At 40.1% G+C, this 21933-nt stretch overlaps 1 protein-coding gene across 8 annotated transcripts in view; it reads right to left on the reverse strand.

The window, feature by feature from the left end:
- Nucleotides 1-1723: 1723 nt before the first annotated feature.
- The window catches only part of TP63 (tumor protein p63), a 221858-nt gene continuing 201648 nt past the window's right edge, over nucleotides 1724-21933 (reverse strand). For 5 of the 8 annotated variants that reach the window (XM_032337942.1, XM_032337940.1, XM_032337939.1 and 2 more), the window contains 4 exons: nucleotides 9142-9299; nucleotides 6761-6905; nucleotides 5363-5456; nucleotides 1724-2405 (listed from right to left, as the gene is read on the reverse strand). In XM_032337942.1, the coding sequence (XP_032193833.1) occupies nucleotides 2109-2405; nucleotides 5363-5456; nucleotides 6761-6905; nucleotides 9142-9299 (694 nt within the window). In that variant the 3' untranslated portion in view covers nucleotides 1724-2108. Of the gene's footprint in view, nucleotides 2406-5362; nucleotides 5457-6760; nucleotides 6906-9141; nucleotides 9300-15133; nucleotides 16586-21933 lie in introns of those variants that run through there. The other 3 variants (XM_032337954.1, XM_032337953.1, XM_032337945.1) reach the window with 2 other exon arrangements.

Consider the following 21933-nt stretch of genomic DNA (forward strand, 5'->3'; position numbering starts at 1 on the left):
CAAGCTGCATACTTACTGCACAAATTAACAGTTTGCCCTTTACCATTTAAGCACAATAAAACTTTGAAATCAAGGACTCACTTTCTTGAACGTACAAAATAAAAATAATAATAAAAAACAACATTCCCTTCCCCCTATCTTACAGTAATGGTATTTTTGTTTTCCTTGTTTGACATTGTAGTCTTACTAAATGATGTTTCCATGAAAATATAAAAACAATAATAATAATAAAAAATAAAGTTTCAACTGTGGTTCTGGAAAACCTGCTAGCCCAAGAAGACAATAAAAATTGGGAGACAAAGTATGCAATTTCACACACAAAACATATATACACTTTCCTGGTGAAACTCACACATTATACTTTGAGCAACATTAGTTCTTTTGCACTTTAAAACGACAGTTGAAGCTTATGTGCAATCACAGCCCCTTATCAGAATGCACAGAAGGATTTTAGAGCTCATTAGCCTATGTACAAAATATTTGTTTTAGAGTTTGGAAGAAAAAGCATCTTTCTGAAAGATCTACAGGAATATTATCATTTACACATTTTCCCAAAGTCTGAAGACAACCATCTGTTTATGTGGTTCCAACAACACCTCCACTGGCTTATCCCCTGATCTGTGGGGACATTTTATGTCTGTGACAGTCCGGGAGAGAGATGGACGGGAAATTGAATTCTCACAGTTATTTTCCAACAAAGTCAAACTCCTATTGATCAAGAATGAAAAGTGATAGGGCGATCCAACTGATGCCACAGGAACACTGATCTCATCATTTTAGATTTTCCAGATCACTACTCCTGTTTTAAAATTTGAAGAGAAAATGATAAACCAGCCTCTACATGCAGAATTTTATACAATAGAAGAGTTTTCAGAAGAAACATGCACCAAATAATATCAGCTATGTTTCAAAAGCTCTTTTAAGAATTTCAATTCATGACTCCCTGATGTCTCTCACTGTTTAATGGAGATTTGCTATTTCTGTATGATTCCTGTTTTTCCTGGATATTCTGAATAGACACTACAATTTCAGTGTAAGAACTAGGGAGATGGCATTCATCCCAATCAAATCAACCTTAGTTCTAACAAGCAAATGTATCATTGACTAAGTCCAGGATTGAAACTTAGCCACAAATATTTTCCAAATACATACCAAAAGATAAGGCATCTGGTATTAGATGAATGAAAGGGGGTTGTTGATATACCCAGATAACATGATACCTGATGTTTTTGAACTAGCTGCCAGGGAACTTTTAAGAATTTTAGCCATGACCCACATTCTCCACACCCAACCCAAAGCAAGAGAGGATATTTCCTTTCTTCTAGGGTGTGATAGTGAGAACATGGGCTTTTTCTTCTAACTGAACTAAATAACCCCAGAGTGAACAGCCACCACTAGTAGCAATGTCAGCGACATAAGGTGCACCAACACAGAGAACCATGTACATAAGAAGACTTTCTCATACACACATTATGCAATGGTAAAAACAACTGGATCCATCCAAAGCTTTGATGTGGCAATTGCTTCGCATCAGAAGAACTGAAAGGACATTTCTGTCATTCATATGTGCTATCAATGTCTCGATACCTATTACCATACATGATACCCCTTGAAAGAGGGGCATAGATAAGCCCTCCGAACCAGTAAATTAAAAAAATAAGCTGATAAGTGCAACTCAATTTCCTTTCCTTTAAATTACATTTAAACAATACTCCATGCCCCCCACCCAAAAATATATACTGTATATTTATATATTTATATATATAGTCTTAGACTATAAGGGTGAAAATGCTTTATAAAAGTCAATGAGAAATCTTTGCAGCTTAAGGAGATACCCACTGCTCTTTTGCTCACTTCCACCTAGCCACGATAACTTCAGTTCTGCAAGCAATAGATTTGAAGGCTTAAAGCCAGAATCAGAATCAGGTGCCAGGTAGGACATTGGATCAAAGATAACCTCTTACTTCTTCTTCCCTTGAGAAGCCAAACTGAGAAGAGGAAGGAGAGGAGCTAGGGAGGACACGTTGAAGGTCAAGCACTAGTGCCTTGTAGGGAGGCAGACAGACAGACAGACAGGGAGAGCATGGGAGGAGTTCATATGGTAGTGCTCACTCCCCCTCCTCTTTGATGCGCTGTTGTTTGTTGCGACGAGCATCCATGTCAAAGTTGAAGTCATTCCACTCGTCGCGGGGTGGGAAGGAGATGGTCTGGCGCAGGGTGAAGCGCACAGCGTCAATAACGCGCTCGCCCCGGGTCTCACTGGAGCCCACGCTGACGGTAGAGGCACCACTCGGGGTCCGCAGGAGGTGGGGAGGGGAGGAGAAGTCGTGGAGCTGCCGGTGGTCCAGGATGCCCTTCCAGATGGCATGTCGGAACTGTTCAGGGATTTTTAGACTTGCCAAATCCTACGAAATAAGGAAGGGTATCAGGGAGAATTAGGACAAAGAGACAAATTGACATTTAGTCCACATCATTTTGTCATTCCCAGTGTTCTGATTTAACCCATGTGAATTTACTGCTCTCTACAAAATAGGATTAGTTCTCAGATAACCTTTGGCATTATATGTAACTAAGCAAAAGGTACAGCCTTGAGGTGCCATTTCTGCTTGTGGATAACACTTCACTGATTCTCTCCTGGTCTCAGTATCTTTGCTGGTAAAAGAGGGATAGTAGTTAGATCAGACGGCAAATATCCTGCAACAAAAACAGAAGATAAAGGTACCTTCCAACTCTTAAATCTACCTGGCTCTCATCCCTAGAAGAGAGAGATTAATGGATCATCACTACTGCTCTAGTGAGTTGATGAGAAGAAAAGATTGCTAACAGGTAACGAACACTTTCTACATGCCAGGCACTGAACTAATTATTTTACATTCGTGATCTCATTTAATGCTCAGATTAGTGGTAGGTACTCTTATACCTGTTTTATAGGTCGAAAAGCGGAAGGTCAGAGAGGTTGGCAAGTCTAAAGTTACCCAATTAAGTAAATGAACTGGGGACTCAGGACAGCCTCTGAACCTAAAACTGCCCTAATGGCCAGAAGGTCACTTGGTGTTTGGATAAATCAGGGTATCCAAATGCAGAATATGTGTCCATGTTCTATGAATGTGAGTGGAAGGCACTACGAGCATGCTCTTTCTTAACTAACTGCAGTGACATCTCTCACACTTATCTGCACTATCCCTTCATTAACTGGCTTCAGTGATGGTGTACTCTTTTATGGAGCAGTGTGGTGGGTAGAAAGAACACTGTGCTTGGAGTACGAAGCTCTTGACAGAGGTTCTTATACTGTCACTGACTGGCTCTAGACCTTCTTCAAGTCACTTTTCCCCTATTCACCTCAGTTTCTTCCTTAGTAAAATGGCACAGAATTCCTTTTTTAGGTCAACACACAGTATTGGTTCAGGTGTAAATATGGATGTGAAAGTATTTTGGAAGTTATGAAGCACACTACCTAAAGCTTAACCATTTGCATTATTACTATATTAAATTTTTATGAACCCATCCTGGCATCTTAGAGGGGATGCTCAGGAAAACTTCCCAAATGAACCATATTCTTTTTTCCAGGAAGAGATTCCAAGCAACTCAGACAGGTGCTGAGAGACGAGCTGGAAAAGGTTTCTATTTCCAGTTATGAGATGGGAGAAGCTGAGGAGAGGTTGCAGAACTTAGAGAGCCTCCCAGTTACTTCCCCTTTTGGACACCTGCAGTATGGGTCCTCCGATTTCCCAGTCTAGCAGAAGGATCCATTATAAAAAAGCAACCCACACATAAATAAGGAAGTGTAAGTCTTTATGCTTCAGAAATTCTCAGTAAGTCCAGAACGCTGTACACTATCCCCCATCAAGCTGTGTGATTCTCTGGAGAGATCAGAACTCAGAACTGACAGGTGAGGAAGCTGGGCCCCAGACATTGACGTGAAACCTAGCCAACAGCAGCAGAGAGAGACTTGTGGAGGACATCTACAGATGCAGATGAGAGGGATGCAGGGAGGAGCCTCCTGACACACTCCCCAGTGGGGACAGTCAGCAAGTAGAAGGCATCATTTTTACAAAGTAAGAAAGGACATATTCCCTGTTTTTATCACATAAGGCTGTCAAGCACAGGGCAGCTCTCTTTCCTTCAACGGATGGACGTTATTATAAAATGACATGAAACTTGTCAAAACTTACTCCTAAAGCTTGCATTACAGTTTCCACTTAATTCATTCCATCAGAGAACAGCAGCCAGGGTGATTTATGGGGCAAGGGCGAGGGGTGGGCTGAAGGGTGGTAAGGCATAGTCTCATCATCATAGGGCTGGGGGATTCTCATGCTGCAGGGGCATCTCTAGCATCGGTGCTCAAGGAGGGGAAAGAAGAGATCCCAACTAGAGAAGCAGCAGCAGAGGCAGACAGTATCTTCTTCCACCAGATCAAAAGGCCCTCTGGAAGCTGGAAAAGAGGACAGTAAACCCCAAAGAGAGCAGCATGAAGGGCAGCCTAGGAGGAGAATCAGATTGCTGCAAACCAGAACAACACAAGCTCCCATGTGAGCAGTTAAAGAAGCAGTGTAGGAAGGAAGAAAAAGTCTCCTTCTATCCAGCTTGCTCCAAAAGACAAGGGACATCAAAGCCAGAAGGAAGGGCTTTTGAACCCCATTTGATAAACTGAGGCTCAGAAAGGCAAAGTGATAACCCCAGGTTCTCGATCTTATAAAAAGTATGGATGGAACCTGAACCATGATCAGTGAATTTTGCCAGTGATCAGGAATGGCTTGACCTTATTCTGATAGAATTGAAAACGAATGAACACATAGTTCTAACAGAGAAACAGCTGACTCCTCCTTAAAGTCTGACTTTAAGGAAAGGTAGAAGAAGCCAGTAAATAGAGTTAAAGACCAGAAGCTTCCATCTCAGGGCTCTATTCCTGGTTCTGTCATCATCTCATGATGCAAATGATTGTACTGTCACCTCTCCATGTTTTAAAGTGAGAATAATATCATCTGCTTCCTGCTAGTTTCTTTGGAGTCTCATACTGATTAATGAGAACATCTAGAAAATTCTTGGAGTTCTTCAGAGATTGTAAATTTCATGGAGGCAGGAATTAGATCTCCTCTTTCCCGCTCTGAATAGAATTTGTGTGCAACAGACAACTGTTGGCTGAGCTGATGAGCTGAGGAAGACTGATTGCTATCCTTCTCAGGTATGTAGGAGGAGACCTGGGAGTCTTTCTAATCTGGTAATGGTTTCCACTGAAATTGAGGACTGAGGGCATGCTAAAAACCAGTGTTAAAACCAGGGGGAACTGAACTACCAGGTGGATGTCACCAGAGGGAAGAAAGGAAGAAATAAAACTCAAGCGAAATGTCTAACAGTTACTTACATCCATGGAGTAATGCTCAATCTGATAGATGGTGGTCAGCCCCTGGGTCGTGAAATAGTCCAGACATGATGAACAGCCCAACCTCGCTAAGAAACTGCAGAGGGAGGAGGGAAGAGGAAGGAGGAAACAGAAAAAGAAAGTTCACCCCAACTGCATTGGCGAGGTAAAGGAAAACCCAACATTTTGCCCTGGGATGCCCTACAGGAGAGACTAGGGGGAGATGAAATCAATCCGTGTGGGCCTTGGATTTGAGGTTTGGGGATAGGTAGTGACTTGAACTTTAGGTCTATAGAAATTAAAATCAACTCCGAGGATTCCTGCAGAGCAGTCATTGGTGGAATTCTTGGCACTCTACATGGGTAAGTGCCTTAGGAGCCATTGCAGGGGGTGAAAGGAAGGAGTCCAGGGGTCAGGTTCCCAGCGCTCTTGCCTCCTGCCTCTTCACTTCTGAGAGAGCATCTCCGCTAGAATTGCTTTGTATCAGTGGGTTTCTGAGAACAATGCATGTGGCTAAGAAAAACTGGAGGCCGCTATACCCTGATGTCATTACTGCTTTCTCATTTATGTCCTGCTCAGAATACAGACCCCTCCTTTGGTGTGCTGGCCTCAGATGGGTGAGGCCACCATCACCGAACCACAGGTTGGGTGGCACAAGCTGTGCACTTTGCCATCTGTCTGGCTGACGCTGTTTGGTACTGTTGCATCAGTCACAGGGGGACCAACGCCCATTATTCCAGCAGCCAAATGAGAGGATCATTCTGCACATGAAGCAGGGGCAGGCAATGTGTGCTAGGCAGGAGACGTGGCACCCACTCTTGCCTTTGAGGCTTTATGCTTTGCTTTCTTCTGGTTATCTGTGTGCTCTTGCCTAGAACGTGCGTTCTCTGCCTATGGCAAAGCAGCAGTGACCATCGAGTTCTTGCAAGTCTCTGTCGTTTTTGCATACATTCAAACTTTTTAATGCACATCCCCCTCTGACATAACGAGGCCGTGGTGGCTGAGAGCTATGAGTCCTGGAGAACGGGAAAGGGAGCGAGATAGCAAGTTTACTGCCCTTCTGGGAACCCCAGCCCTGAGCACCAATTTGAAGGCCCCAACTGACCGTGTAAAAGTTTGGCGGGGTGTAAGTGAAGATGGGGGGAAACAGGCATGAAAAATGATATGCCTATCAACTCACATTTTCACTTTTTCCCATGCGGATCATTGTGCTTTTCCTTGATGCAACACTGCTGACCACTCCACAGATCAGAGGTAACAGTGTTGAACTGCCACCAGAGGAAGGGCTGCTTCCTTCCCTTTTTTTTTCCACCAGCTGTGTCATGAACTCTGAGACTGTCCACCCTCCGCCACCCAGAGTTGCTTAGGACAGGCCCCCAGGGGCACATGCTGTGGACTCACCTGACAAGGCTGCAATCTGTGGGGTACGGAGGTGGGGGAGTGCAGTGGGAGGTGGATGGCATGGAGAGTGGGGGAGGGAGGGCCTGGGTGGGGCTGAGTCCATTCATGTCTCCAGCCATTGGCATGTGGGTGCCCATCATAGGAACTGAACAGAAGCAGGAGGAACAGAGAGGGTTACTGCCGTCATCAGTACCTGCTTCCCAGTGGTCCATCTTGCCTGGTTTAATGTTACCTAGGGCTGAATTCACCAGCCTTCCTAGCCAGCCTTCTCTCTCTCACTGCACCCCTTCGGGCACCCTACATATCATCCAACAGAACAGAACAGTCACCAAACTCCGAACTAGATGCACGCTTTTCGACCTTCACATGTTCCCTTCGAATCATCTCCCCCCACTTCTTTCCCTACTTCTAATGCTCTAAATGCTCATTACTCCTGATGCTAACATATTCCTCTTTGCATCTGTCTTTCGTGGGTTATATTTCTGTCTCTCTCATTAGGCTAATGCCTCAAGCTTGGAGATTAGACACTGTACATGTCTCAATCCCCACAAACCCTAGCACAGTGCCTGGCTTCAATCACATGCTCAGTAAACTGATGAGCAGTGAACAAATGCAGAGAACTGTGAATGAGACAGTGACCTCTGGAATATTTGTCTAGGGATAGGAGGATTTACTGCAATATTTGGGAGCCATAAGCCTAATAAGGAAGGATGAAATTAAAGATTCCAGCTCTTTCTTAGGGTCCATTTCTGGATTGTATTCAGAGATACCAGCAACCCCAATTGTTTTGTTTTCTCTTTTTTAAACTCAATTACAAACTGGAAACATTCACCTATAGAGAAGAAAAGGTTAATACTGATAATATTTATGAAGCAAATTTTGTCTTCAGGTCAAAAAAAGAACAAAGGAACATATCTACAAAAAGATTAATGCAATTTGGTTTTCTTTGTTTTTTTTTAATTGAATAATATATACCAAAAAGGAGAGGCCTCTGCCACTAACTGGGCAGCTAAGGAGCATGGGCTTATCATATCTCATCAGTTTTCCCTCTGACTTTGTCAATGACATTAAAGAAAAAGTGTGAAGTATAAATGAGAAAAAGTAGGCAAACTATAACTTTTATAAACCTGAAGGAACAAAAGGACTCTACAATATTACAAGGAAGAAAATGAAGTAAAAATATACATGGTGCTTTTTCCTTTTACTGTCAAAGCAGCAGACCTATCAAGGGGTGAGGATTTGAGCCTTAGGATGAATGCATCCTAAGTGAGAGATCAATCTGGCTCTAAAGTATTTGTTGCCAGACCAGGCAACAATACCTCATACACTCTATCTCATTTAAATCTGAATGTTTGCCATCAGACCATAGAGCGTCACAATCCTAGCTTCCCTTAACTTCTTAAAACAAAACAAAATGAAAACAAAACAAAACAAAACAAAAAAAACAACAAAAAACCCTAGTCTCTTTAAGGCAATACTGAAAAGCACATTGAAAGGCTTGATCAGAATAATAAAGGATTTCAAAGGACAAGATGGAGGCATTGTTGTCTGAGGGGCATTGCAGGATACAAATGCAGTGTTTGGGCTTCTGCATCCCTGAGGGTAGGAGACATCCTTCTCCATTTTATCCTCCTTCTAGTTTTCTCTAGTTTGGGAACTCACTCCGCTGGATTTAGTTCTAGTGAATAATTCTATTTACAGCAATGCTATATAGCAATCATCATCCATTAGGACGCCTGATTCTCATGTTACCTCTTACAATTAGACTTAGTCTTTGCATGAATAAGTAAATGGGAGACTCCCTTATCTATGCCAATTCCTCAATGACTGTACACAAGATGAAGTAGACAAGCTGAGAAGGCCAAGGTCATCGGGGCACAGAATCATAAGAGGTTAAATGTGCAGAGTGATAATTTTATGAATGGAAACAGCATTTTAGAGCGGAGAGGCGCTTGCCCACAGTTGCACAGCTAATACTGCTATGGAGTCCAGACGCCACAATCTATTTCTCTGGAATTTAAGTCTATCACACCATGTTACTTCTCACATGGTGGATAGATCTCCTTTTTGCTTTCTCAAAGGAGGCAGGAGGTGGGCCCCAACCAGGTTGACAGGAAGTGAATTGTTATCACAGAGGTCCTTTACCCTACTGAAGGAACAACCTCCTGTATCTCTACCACTGTGCTTTGTAATGAACTATACACTTCCAAAGTGACAAAAAGTTCACTGTAAGAAACTCAAGCCATGAAACTGTGATGTGTTCTGTCCTGCTCTGCCTCTCCTTAGTTTAGGAGCAAGCCTCTCCCTCATCCTAGAGCAGAGTCTTCCCCTACACTAACCCCATTGACCCCTAAGGTGCAGCTAAAGGGAGAAACTCTTACTGTTGGCTCCCATGCCGTCAGGAATGGTTGTAGGGGTGAGGGCGTTGCGCTGCTGAGGGTTGATAAGCTGGCTCACGGAAGGCAGCTTGTTCATGCTGTTCATTTTGTTCAGAGGTGGGGAGCTGTTACCGTATGTAGACTGAGACTGCATCGAGGTCCTAGGAACACAAACATGGGAATGACGGTGAGCATGTGACATTAGAGAGGCAGGACTAGTCATATCCAACAGGTCTCAGATTAAAACGTGACCTTGAGCTATACACTTGTAAAAATATTCCTCTAGGACCTATGACAAGAAGTTATTTGTGTTTCTATCCGAGAACTTTTTTTTTTTTCTTTAAACTAGGGAAGGATTGCAAGGCTATCATCAAATCATATTTTTCCTGAATGTATAGAGTATAGAGTTGAACATCCTCCTAAAGAATCTCTTTTGTGAGGGAGAAAATAATTGCATCTTATTTTGGCCTCCATATTATTTTTTCTCCATCCCTTTACCCAGTCTTGCCCTACAAGTCAAACAAGCTTGGAAATCAATGAGGGAGAAGAACACTGTGAAGACCCACAGGCTTACAAAAGACATGAAGGTGCCAATTTCAAACCAGCTGAGGATCTTCATGGGCAGCTTCCTGGGCCATTTGGGATACGCAGAAAATAAGTGCAAAGCCAGTCAAATGGGGAATTTAGCAGCATAGCCTGCTGTCATGCAGAGGCCCCAATGTGGAACCCTGCTTTCTCAGCACAGAAGTTCATGGGCCATGAGAGAAGCCCTGGCTTGCCCAGAGCCTCTCTACACGGGAGAAGCCTGGAGCCCTGTTGACTTTTGATACGTCTCTTGGGAGACAAAGGAAAACAAACAATTCCATTCAGCATAATTTCGATTTGAAAACTTACTGGGATTGGTTTGTTATACTAGGCATGTTATTACATACGACATTCCCTACTCAAGGGCTGTTCGTCACTTTTGTTCTGAGTATAGAACTGGTGCTATCTACTATAATTGCAGCAGGATATAGCATCAGAAGATCGAAGTTTAAGGCTCCCTCTAGAATATATTAGAAACCATGGGTCCTGTGTGGGCCACGAAATACCCTTGCATTTTTTTCTCACTATAAAACTATATAAACTGAACACATATACACTTACTTGAGTTGGATGATACAGGTAGAGAAACTGGCAAAAACTAGTCCCATGTGTGTGAAGCTCATAGGGTAGTAGACACTTGGGGATAATAATCCAACCTACCTTGTCAGGTTATGGAGAGAACTGGAAAGGAGAAGGGGAGGAAGAACTTTATAGACTATACAGCATTGGCAATGAGTAATTACCGTGACCACAGAATGAAGACTGGGCTTGAGCCTATTTCTAACCCATGGTGAGAAATGCTCCCCTTTCACAATCTTCAAGCAAAAGACATTATTTTGTGCCTGTCTCTCTCCTCTCTGCATAACACATTTATGTTAGAGGAGAGAGAGAGAGAGGAAAAAAAAAAAGTTTTCTGAGTTTTATTATAAATATGTAAAATACAAAATTTTGAGGGCTCTACAAATGGTTCCAGACAAACACGGTGTAATAATGTCTGAAGGAAGAGTAAAAGGGGGCTCTAGGACTTGAGTGCGGCTATTGGACGACACTTGGCCTTTGTGGCAGCTGCTCAGCATTCTCCATAATTACACAAAATGGCGAAGGCTCCATTCCTTGTCTCTGAAGAGCCACGGCTGGAGGAATTCAAACAATATGCTTGTATACATTTGCATAAATAAGGATGACAGTTGATGTACCATTAACAATTCAGCTGCATTTTACAATTACTGATTTTAAAGTAAGAGAGCACGGACTTTTCTCTTTTGATCCTCTGAAGAACTCACAATTATAGGTCCATGTCATATAAACAGGTGTTTATATAATAAGCCCTCCCAACTGTAAGACTCTTCTGGTTACTAAGCTCTCCTTTATCCATTTGCTGAATGACCGCCGCATTCCCGTGGAGGAGAACACGGTCTGGCAAGGCAGAGGTGGGCAGAAATTATTCTATTTTACAGATATGTAAACATAAGTTCTAATAATAAAGGTGTGTATTACTGAATGATGACCATATTACTGAATGATGAGTTGAGAGGTCTCCTGGTTCCTAGTCCGAGAGTTTTTTCTTTCATTCTGTGGCAATTTGCCAGAAATTAGACAGTAGTGTGCAATAAGTCACAGAGTCAAGAAATGGGTGAAGTGGTAAGAGAAATGTTGGGGACCGAGGTAGAGCAAGGGCAAGGGATATAGCAAAGGCAGTTCCCCCAGCTGTCATCAAATCCACTCCATCCCTATGTAGAAGCCTTGTGTTAAGAGTCAGCACTTTGGATATACTTAGGAACATTTGCAAATCCATATCAAAATACATGTCTGAAGGAAGAGTAAATGAGTAAAAGAGTAAATAAAAAAAGCTCAGGGTAAGGTGGCCAAGCGATGGTTTGACAAGTACTTTTTCTCTCTGCCCACAACAAAGTACCTAAGATGGCAGACTGTGCAGACTCCAGAGGCAGGTTGGTCCTCTGTAACCCTAAAGAGGTCTCTATCTCTTTCATGCCCCCAAATCACTCAAATGCAAAGCAAAAGTTAATGGAAGCATCACTTGAACCACTGATGTCCACCACTAGGAAAATAAAAATATTTTTAAGAGCTTTGCATTTTCCTGGAGCTTTATTGTAATACATTCCTTCTTCCAAATCCTGTCACACTTCCCTTCTCCATTTCTTTTTTGTGGGTATTTATTCTTTACCATTTTACTAGGTCATTTATTATGAGCAGCCTAAACTATTTTAGGAAATTAGCCCAAAACCCAGAAATGAATAAAGAAGAAACATGAATTTTGGAGTCAACCAAAGCACCCAGGTTTAGATGGTTTGATTTTAACTGACACAAATTAATTGATCTGACATAAACTAATTGACTTTGGATGTTATGCAAAATCTCTGGTGTTTCATTTTCTTAATCTGTAGAACAGATATTATACTAGAAGAGTTGCTGTGTAGACTAACATGAAGTAATATGGAAATGATATAGAAAAAACCAAAGTGTCCTCTGATATGTGAATGGTTAAAGATGTGATATATATGCGGAATATTACTAAGCCATAAAAAGGAGATCTTGCCATTTGTGACAACATGAATGGATCTAGAGTGAAATAAGTCAGATAGAAAAAAATGAATATTGCATGATTTTACTTATATGTGGAACCTAAAAGTAAAATTAATGAACAAACAAAACAAAGCAAAAATAGAATCATAAATACAGAGAACAAACTGGTGGCTTCCAGATGGGAGGAAGGTTGAAGGGATGAGCTAAGTAGGTGAAGATTAAAAGGTATCAACTTCAGTTATAAAATAAATATCACAGAGATGTAAAGTACAGCCCAGAAAAGATAGTCAATAACATAGTCATAACTTTGTGTGGTGACAGATGGTGAACTACACTTATCATGGTAAGCATCCTGTATTGTTATAAAAACGTCAAATCACTATGCTGTACACCTAAAACTAATATAATATTGCATGTGAACTATACTTCAATTTTAAAAATAATAGATTTCTTAAAATAACAAAAAATAAAAATATATATATATACTACATTCCTTTAAAAAAAAAAAAAAGATTAAATTAGATTATATAAGAACCCTGGACATTGTCCTTGACTTATAGGTGCTCAAGAAACTTAGGTTCTTTTTACTCTTACGCTCCTGGACCAAATGTTTTAATACTCCAGTGTTCTGTCATGGGGATGAGAGATATCAGTTTAAGAATTAACAGGAGGAAGTAGCAACTATTCTTACTTGCACAAATCCAGGAATTAGGTTGAGTGGACGAATGAGGATAAGAGAGTGCAAAAAAGTAAAAAATTCTGAATGCCTCTCCTTTAATATGGAAGAGAGAGTTAAAGCCAAAAAGGACAAGGTCAGGGCAGTCTGTTTATAATTAAGTATGCAATGTCTGAAATACAGAGAACGTTCCGATAAGCTTTGTGTACGGTGGAAAAGGGAGCAAGATGAATAAATAAAACTCTGACCATTTAAAGGTCCTGAAGAATAACGGTTTTTTGGTGGTTGTTGTTTTGTTTTGTTTTTTTTCCTTTACACATATGATGTCATAGTCCTTGAATAGACAATCCCAAAGATTACTGGGGACTCTGAAGAGGAGAAAATATTTAAGGATTACAGGATCTGTGACACTATGGGTTTCTTATCTCCCCCCCCTCCCCGCCATATACATAAACACACAGCCTCAAAACTGAAAAAAGTGAGAACATAGCTATCCTCAGAAAAACAACCAGGTGTAAGTTCAGGCAGTTTTCTCTAGATGAGTACCAGATTTTTCTAGGAATCCAACATAACAGAGCTATAGACGTGCATATTTCATGTATTTCTAGTTCTGAGGAGAAATCCTGAAAAAGTCAAGTCCCAGTTCTTAACTTTAATGACTCAGGTTTCTGTGAATAAAATTCAGTATCTTAGAGCTGTAAGTGACCTTTAAATTATCCAGGATTAAAAAACAGTTTTCTTGATTCCAAGCCTAGTGACTATGTGGTAGAGAATCCAAATTCTTGAAAAGATATAAATTCAAAGTCATCGTCTCCATCTTGCTGGTGATACCTACAATCCCATCAAAGGATTCCTTTTTTTTTTTTTTGTCTTAAATCTTTCATTGCTAGTTAAAATGTAACTTTCTAGTAGAATGTGATCTCTCAGGGTAAATCTATTTCAGCAGTTTCTGTAGTGCAGAATCTGAAAGGGGAAAGAGATATTGCAGATAAAGCAAAATACCCCCTATATGAAGAAGGTCAAAAAGAGGGAAGCCATGTAACATCAGAAATGCAGGTGTTCCTCCTTGAAAGTTTGCCCACTACTGTCCTACCTGTAACCTTACTCTCTAGCTGGGTAATCTTGCCTCTAAGAACAAAACAACTGTAACTGCAGAATATTTTCCATTAGTTCAAAGATATTAATTTATATAAGTCACTCTAAACACATAAAAAACTTACATAAGGATGGGGTTAAAAAAAAAAAACTTGTGAAAGAAATGCAAATGTCAAAAAATGAAGCATACTCATTAACCCTTTCAGGGATTTGTGAACCCCTTAAAAGGGTATTAGAAAGTTACTAGATTAGGGGCACCTGGGAGGCTCAATTGGTTAAGCCGCTGCCTTTGGCTCTGGTCACTTTCCAAGGATTCTGGGATTGAGTCCTACATTGGGCTCCTTGCTCAGCAGAGAGCCTGCTTCTCCCTTGGCCTCTGCCTGCCACTAAGCCTGCTTGTGCTCTCTCTGACAAATAAATAAATAAATAAAATCTTTAAAAAAAAAACTTTCTAAAAATAATTTAGTGAGTTAGTAGATTAATTGAAAACACCTTGCTAATGTAATGAGCTCATCTGATTTCATTAACATGTTTTTATGTCAAACATAAAAATGTTTTTTTCTTAAGCATTTTTCAAGCTATTCTATTCATTATTTTTATGCAGAAACAATTGTTTCTGAAGATTTTAAAAACAATTACTCAAAGATAGAAACTTGGTATAATTAAAAAAATTGGACAGCAGTTTCCATTACATATTCCTGGATGAATATTTGCCAAGGCCTATGTCACAGAAGACAAATTATTTAATAAACTTGGGTTTTATTTAAGTTTGGCAACTGAAGATGTAGCTTGAGTCTTATTCAGAGAAGTAGGCAAATGATACTATATGCCTGGTTCCTTATGATGAAATGAAACACCCACAGAGCCAAAATATATTTCAAGTTGGTGTAGGCATTGAAATGTATTTCTAGGACTGATGATCTCAATACAGTAAAACCACCAAATACTGACAGAAATGGAGACAGAACCAGTGTGACTGTTCAGTATTCTTGTTCTTTAGACTTCCACATAGTACGTCACAAACGCAAATGAAAGTATCGTTATTTAAGGAATTAAAAAAAAAAGAGAGAGAGACAGAAAAGAAAAACCGCAAGATGAACCAAGATGCAAAAGTTTATTGAAAATTAAAATCACACATCCATAAAGCAACAGCCTCAAAAACAAGAAATCATTGCTGTGATAACACAGAATAAAGGGCTGGTGATCTGGTGTGGGGAGACGTGGGGGAAGATTTGTAAAATTTGTAGTCTTCATACCATCATTTTAAAATACGTTTTTAAAATGGAAAGAAATAGGTTCTTTAAACTCTTTGAGAAAAAAAGAAAAGAAAGAAAGAAAAAGAAAGTCAGCCACCCTTTCTACCTTTTTAAGTTTCAGACCAGGAGTGTTGATTTGAACATGTGTTTGTGTGGACATCACTTAAATAAAACGTAAGTGTCCTGAACAAAAGGGTGTAAACAGACCCAGCCATATGGCCAGTTCTGTGGTGGGGCTGAGAGATAGGGGCTTCAATAAACAAATTAGTCAGAGATCTTGTAGAGAAGACTTTGAACTCCATTTTGATCTAGAACTGCCCAGAACAATATTACTGGAGTGGATTTACCCTCCTATTAAAATGACAAAATTAAGTTCATTTGCCTTGGGGTCTAGACAACCGCTTTGGATATGGGGCTCAAGGATTTCTGTGAGCAAGGAGGACTATCATATCAGATACCAACAAGGTGACTCTAGTAGGATCTGACAGTGTTCATGAACTTTCTATCTCTATATGAGGGGAGGAGACTGATAATGCAAATTCTCAAAAAGAAGAAAAGAACACCCCCCCCATTGGCTACTTGTAGTAATTATAACCTCTCTGTCCAGCAGTACACTTGACACCTTAGTGTGTTATTATTTGCAATATTATTGCATGACCAGCATTAAAAAGGCCTGACTGAGGCTCTCAGTCGCCTACAATTTTCTTATGCACAGACAAGAACAACTTTTTTCTCCTTTTCTTAAAAAGACATCTTAAGTTTGAGACCTGCTCAAAAGTTTCTTTAAGAGTTTCAAAAACACAACAGAGGGTAACAGAAAAGGGTTCCAATACACATCTTAATGCCCCTCTTTCCAATCTGATCCCCCTCCCTTCTAAGAACAACACAAAAGCTCACAGACAAATGTGGGGGTTCCTGACTGCCCAGTACTAGATCTAAAGATGCAGAATCTGCAGGAAACATCCTTTCTTTAAGTTTTGAGTCCCTTCAGAAGATTTTCTTACTAGTGGCTGTGTGCCTTTGAGCAGTTAGGTCTCTGAGCCAACGTGTCTTCAAGTCCTGCTTACAAGGGCTGGACACACACAAACACACACGCACATGCACACTCACGCATGCGCGTGCACACACGTACATAGGAACACAAGAAACACACGCTCCAAATACAGATACGGGGCTCTATGGGTACACTGATCGGTTTGGAGGGCTGGAATGTCTAAAGAAGACGTCAGACTGTTTCGGGGTTTCTCTCCGGGGCTCCACAAGCTCATTCCTGAAGCAGGCTGAAAGGAGACTGCAGAGAGGAACCAGAGAAAAAGAAGAGGTGAAGGCTTCAGACTTCATAAATTCACATCAACTGAACACAGAAACACCCTCCTACCTTCATGATCACAGTGAGACAGGACAGAATGCCTGGGAAGCTATTTCTACTCTTTCCTCATCATCCTCCTCTAAAATTTCTCAGAGAGGACTTCTCAAGATTTTTAGGCAGAAATGAGAGAAAGCTGTGGTAGTTAATCAGCACTATCAGAATCACCTGTGTAACTTAAAAAAAAAATAAAATAAAAATAAAAATAAAAGTTTCCAGATTCCTCAAAGGCCAGGTTGAGGCCCAGGTATACATATTTTTAACAAGTTCCACAAGTGATTCATTTGAGGACTACTGTGTCAGGGTACGTCATGGTGCTTAGTACACCGCTTGGCACACCAGACTGGACAAATTTAAAAAAAAAGAGAATGCAGAGACAAGAACTCATTTTAATCTTTGGTAAAATGTCATCGGCCCAATTATGATAGCTCATTATTGCTCCTGTCTGGCCTACCTACGAAGCATGAAGAAATATGATCTTATCAGTCTGGGGGCTGCATCGTCATGCATTTGTGAAGAACTATTAATGAGCATTTTGTAGGTGCCCAGATTGAGATGGATAAATATCTTAATCCTTTCAGTCACAAACTTGGCCTTCAAACACACATATCGAACTCATGAAAGCAACTTTTACATAATTAAGAAATCAATTATGCCACAAGGATGCCAGGAACAAACCTTCTCATTTTGCTGAAGATTGTGCAACCCCGTGAACTGCTGGGCAATTCTTTCCCAGATGGCTTTGGAGTCACATTCGGTTACTCCTTGCAAAGCAACAAAGCCATTTTTACTTGCTTAGGGCTGGAATTCAGGAAACCAACCTCACCAGCAAGAATCGAGATCATCTTGAAAAATGTGCCAGCATATAAATTAGCAGGGAAGCAATCTATTCTTGGGTAAAGAGCCATAGTTTTGACTTCTTGTTTGGACAGCACACTTTGGGGCTTCTCTTGGAGCAAGGGCTCAGTGAGACAACATGCAGAAATCATGTTTTTGTTATGGTAAGAGTATATGGACCACAGGGGTTCAAACTTTGAGACCTAGAACTGAGATCAGTGGTGCAAAGAGACGTGAGAACTTAGAAAAGTGACTTAATCTATCTGAATTTAATTACTCTCAGTTTTTTTCCTCATTACTAAATCATAGCTAATAAATCTCTGCTCTGACAACTTTGTGACGTAGCTGTGAAATTCAGAAAGTAGCACTGTGTAAACTGCAAAAAGTGTGCAGGTCCTCGACCTGTAAGGTTGAACAAAGTGAAACTGTCAAGATCCACCTGTTTTTGCCTACGGGACTGGCAATTTCAAACAAATACCCTGGACGTGTGAAGGATTTCTAAATCAAACCTAGAAATACGATCTAAACCACACCTAACGATGAGGTAGAGATGTATGTATTCTGCTCTTTCCTCCACTGATAATGCTGAAAAGACTGCTTGCTTCCCCTGCAGATGTGCAAGCTGAGGAAAAATGATCAATATTCTTGAAGAAAGTTAAAGCCAAATGAGCTTAAAGAGGTAAAACTTCATATTGAAACCACAAGGATAAATGCCAAGTGATGCAGAGACCTAAAAGTGGGCAAAGACGCTTGCTTTAGTGTTATTGTTATAACTTTCTTAACTAATGAAGTTGAAGAAACATTGCAAAGAGCTGTGTCTTCTAAATCTGATTCTCATCTTCGTGTTATTATAAACTGGCCATGAAATCAAAGGTGTAGTTCACTGGGCCTCAGCTTCCCCAGCTGTGGTATGAGATTAAAACTATGACCTTGAAGATCCCACTACGCTCCCTCTCTGACCTCCATTACTGATTATCTACAATCATCAAGATATCTCAAGGAGAATGAAACCCTAAACGCTCCTCGGGATGTCACATATTTGTATTATGATTAAAATAAATCCATCGGTAGAAACTAAAAAATAATTTTCCAGGGGAAACAAGAGTTTGGCTAAGTAGAATTTTCACAAAATGATGTTGGCCTGAGATCAGAGTGGAAGCCAAGAAGGAGGATAAACTATAGGAAAAAATGAAAAAGCAATACTATTGGTCCAAAGTGCACACATCAAAAGATTATTCTAAAGGTCTCAAGCAGCTTCTCCAAAGCTGTCTTAAGAGTTACTTTCCCTTGAAAGCGTGAAGGTAAGCAGTCTAGTGTCAAGAATGGATCCAGTTTGTCTCCCATTAGATTCTGGCTTCCGTAAACATAACTTCAGATGTTTATTCCCATGTGAACAAATCAACTAAAATCAAATTTCTTTGTAAATGGTATAAAGCCTAGTCATATCTGTAACAATTTGATTCATAAGAATTCAGTGTAAAATTTAACCTCCGTAAAGCCTATGATCATGAAGGTAACTGAAGGGATTTTTGAAAAAGGAAAATGATGCATAAATGAAAAGCAAGCAGAGAGAAAACACACAGTGAGAAACTAAAAGAAGTAATTCAACTGAAAATATTTTATTGCTGCTTAGTAGAAACTGGTATATTTCCTTCCCACTAATTTTTCTGCTACTAAAAAGAGAAACACAAAATTGATCCCTTACCAGCATAAAATCGGTCTATATTTTTGGAAAGGAAATCACGGGCTATTATAGGCATTTTCCAACCTGATTTATTATTTTCAAATGATTGTCAGGGAATCAGATTTCCATTTTTCTTTGTCTAGTCATTCATGCTCTTTCTTCGAGATTTGCATGAAAATAAGAGAGTCGCGGGAGGGAGAATAAAACTCGGGAAGAACATAGCAACTGGAGAATTTATATAGACATCTATCAATCTTTGGAGTCCCGTATACATGTAACAAAGGCAAAATCAGAACAAATGTCTGTATTTTGCAAAGATTTCCTTTTGCAGTCTGTCACATTTCTATGCACAAGTCATCACACTGAAGTTAGCTCTTGTATACTGGGAGGTAACAACTTGAAAACATGCAATGTTGCTTTTAAATGGATACTCCAGGGACCCATGAGGCTCTGTTCCCTCACTATTTATCTGTGGCTACACTGGCAAAAAAGGGACAATATGTTTCTAATATCTCTCAGGCTTTTTAAAATAACAATTTTAATATGCATTTTCTTCTTTGATGAAATAGACTGCTTTACAAAATAATTGCCCTTCAGAGCAGTGTCAGCCACTCAGACTGAGCCCTGGATAACTCATCCCCTGCGAACACAGGGTTATGTATCTCATGTCAACAAACACAAATTGCCCACGTCCCCGATGACTACAGTGGATCTTCCTGCTTAAAAATCTCAAAAACTATGACATGAAACCATTCATTTTATTGTGTGATCTAGAGGAATTGTTTCAAATTGTCCTATTAATTTAAACAGAGCAGAACGAATTTCCAGAGCTTTCTTAAGATTCAAAATGTGGTCTGGTTAGGAATTCACCCATAACATGTCTCCAGTAAAAGTTTGTTACATGAATCAACTCAACCATAGCAGTCTTAGGCGATGATACGATTTCATCTTTAACCATACTTGGTGTCTGGATGGACATGCCTAACTTTCTCAGAAAAAAGAGATCTCTGTTAAAGGCTGTCGTTTTGTTAGATATAGAAATACCATTTTATAAATCACTGTGTGCTTTCCTAAAACATCTCTATGCCTCTCTATTTTAGGATATACATATTAGCTTCCAAATATTCCTATTTAAAAAAAAAAAAAAAAAAAAAAGCTAAGCCATGGGGTGCCTGGATGACACAGTCGGTTAAGTGCCTAACTCTTGGTTTCAGTTGAGGTAGTCAGGATCTCAAGGTCTTGAGATTAAGCCCTATGTCTGATTAAGTTTCCCACCCCTCCTTCTACCCCTCCCTCTCCTCTTTCCAAAAAATAAATAAATCTTTGAAAATAAATCAAAGCCTTCAGAGGCTGTGAAGGAAGATCCACCCATCTACCTAGAACAAAAACTGGCAAACTACAGTGAATGAGCTAAACCTGGCCCACAGGCTAAGAACAGCACTGATGTTTTTAAAAGTGTGAAAATTCAAAAGAAGAATTCTTTCATGATATGAAAATGATATGGAATTAAAGTTGCAGTGTCCATAAAAAGCACCAGCCACTCTCATTCATTTACACACTGTGGTTGCTTTTGTGCCAAGAGGCAGAACTAGGTAGCAAGTTACAAGAGAACATATGGACCCGAAAATCAAAGATGTTTACTACTGGTGTTTCACAGAAAAAACATTTTGCCAACCCCTGTCCTAAATGGTCAGATTTTCTAAGCCACATCATTTAATAAGTATCAATTTGGTCTGACAGTACTTCTCCTGTTAACTGGAAAAAAGACAGGGAAGACTATCACAGAGTAACTAGTTCAGCATGATATGTGGCTATGTAATCCTTCTGAGGTCATTTTGGCTGAGCCAGACATTTCCAGAGTGAACTAGAGGCATTTGGGGAGTGTTTCTTAATACCATCACATGCATATTTCCCTCTCAAAAGAGACGCACTTAGCCTCTCTTGGTCTGTAAATGATATTACTGGTCTGTTTCTTTGATCCCTGCTGCAAGATTTTACAAAGAACTAAATCAGTTTTACACTTGAATATATTAACATATATTTCCTTCTGATATCCTAAAGAATATATAGGATTTGCATTGGGAACTCTGTCTGCAACCTCGCGTTCTCATTCTCCTTTGGAATACTTTGTGTCCCCAAGAAACCTTCTGATTAATCTTCCCACTCAGCCTTACTGTAAAACCTTATAATTATGATTTGCAAAACTTTCATGCTCAAAGTAAATGGTGAGATCCCTTCCAGGCAAATGAGGTCTTAAATGCTCAATGAGCCTGAAGTCCTTTAAGGGAGAGCAAACTTCTTTTCCACCCCTCAGCTGCCTACCCAGTACCCTAGGGCCGGCAGGTGCTCAGAGGAGGCCTCCAGAGTTTCACAGATGCAGTCCAATTCCTCGGCTGCATTTATGCTGATTAAAAAGAGGATGAGGAGCCCTCTTTCTTGTACTTTGCATAGCTATCTCTCTATAGCAGCTATTAACGTATCAGAAAATAACCATTACTTAGTGTTCATTTACATTTCTACTGTAAAAGGCAAGATGATTTTGGCTTCGTTTCTTTTTGTCTGAAGAGTAGAGTTGAATGACCAAATTACTTAAATGGGCCCAAAATGTATACATTTTACATTATCTACAGAGACTCTGCCAATATTTCCAGTATAGACCCTTAAGCCAACAAATGATCATTCTTAAGCATAGAAGGGTTAAGACTCAAGAGAGTCTTGATTTGACAACTTTCCTTTCTCCCATAAGAGCTAT

This window comes from Mustela erminea, chromosome 1, assembly GCF_009829155.1.
Source record: "Mustela erminea isolate mMusErm1 chromosome 1, mMusErm1.Pri, whole genome shotgun sequence".
NCBI classification, from domain to species: Eukaryota; Metazoa; Chordata; class Mammalia; order Carnivora; family Mustelidae; genus Mustela; species Mustela erminea.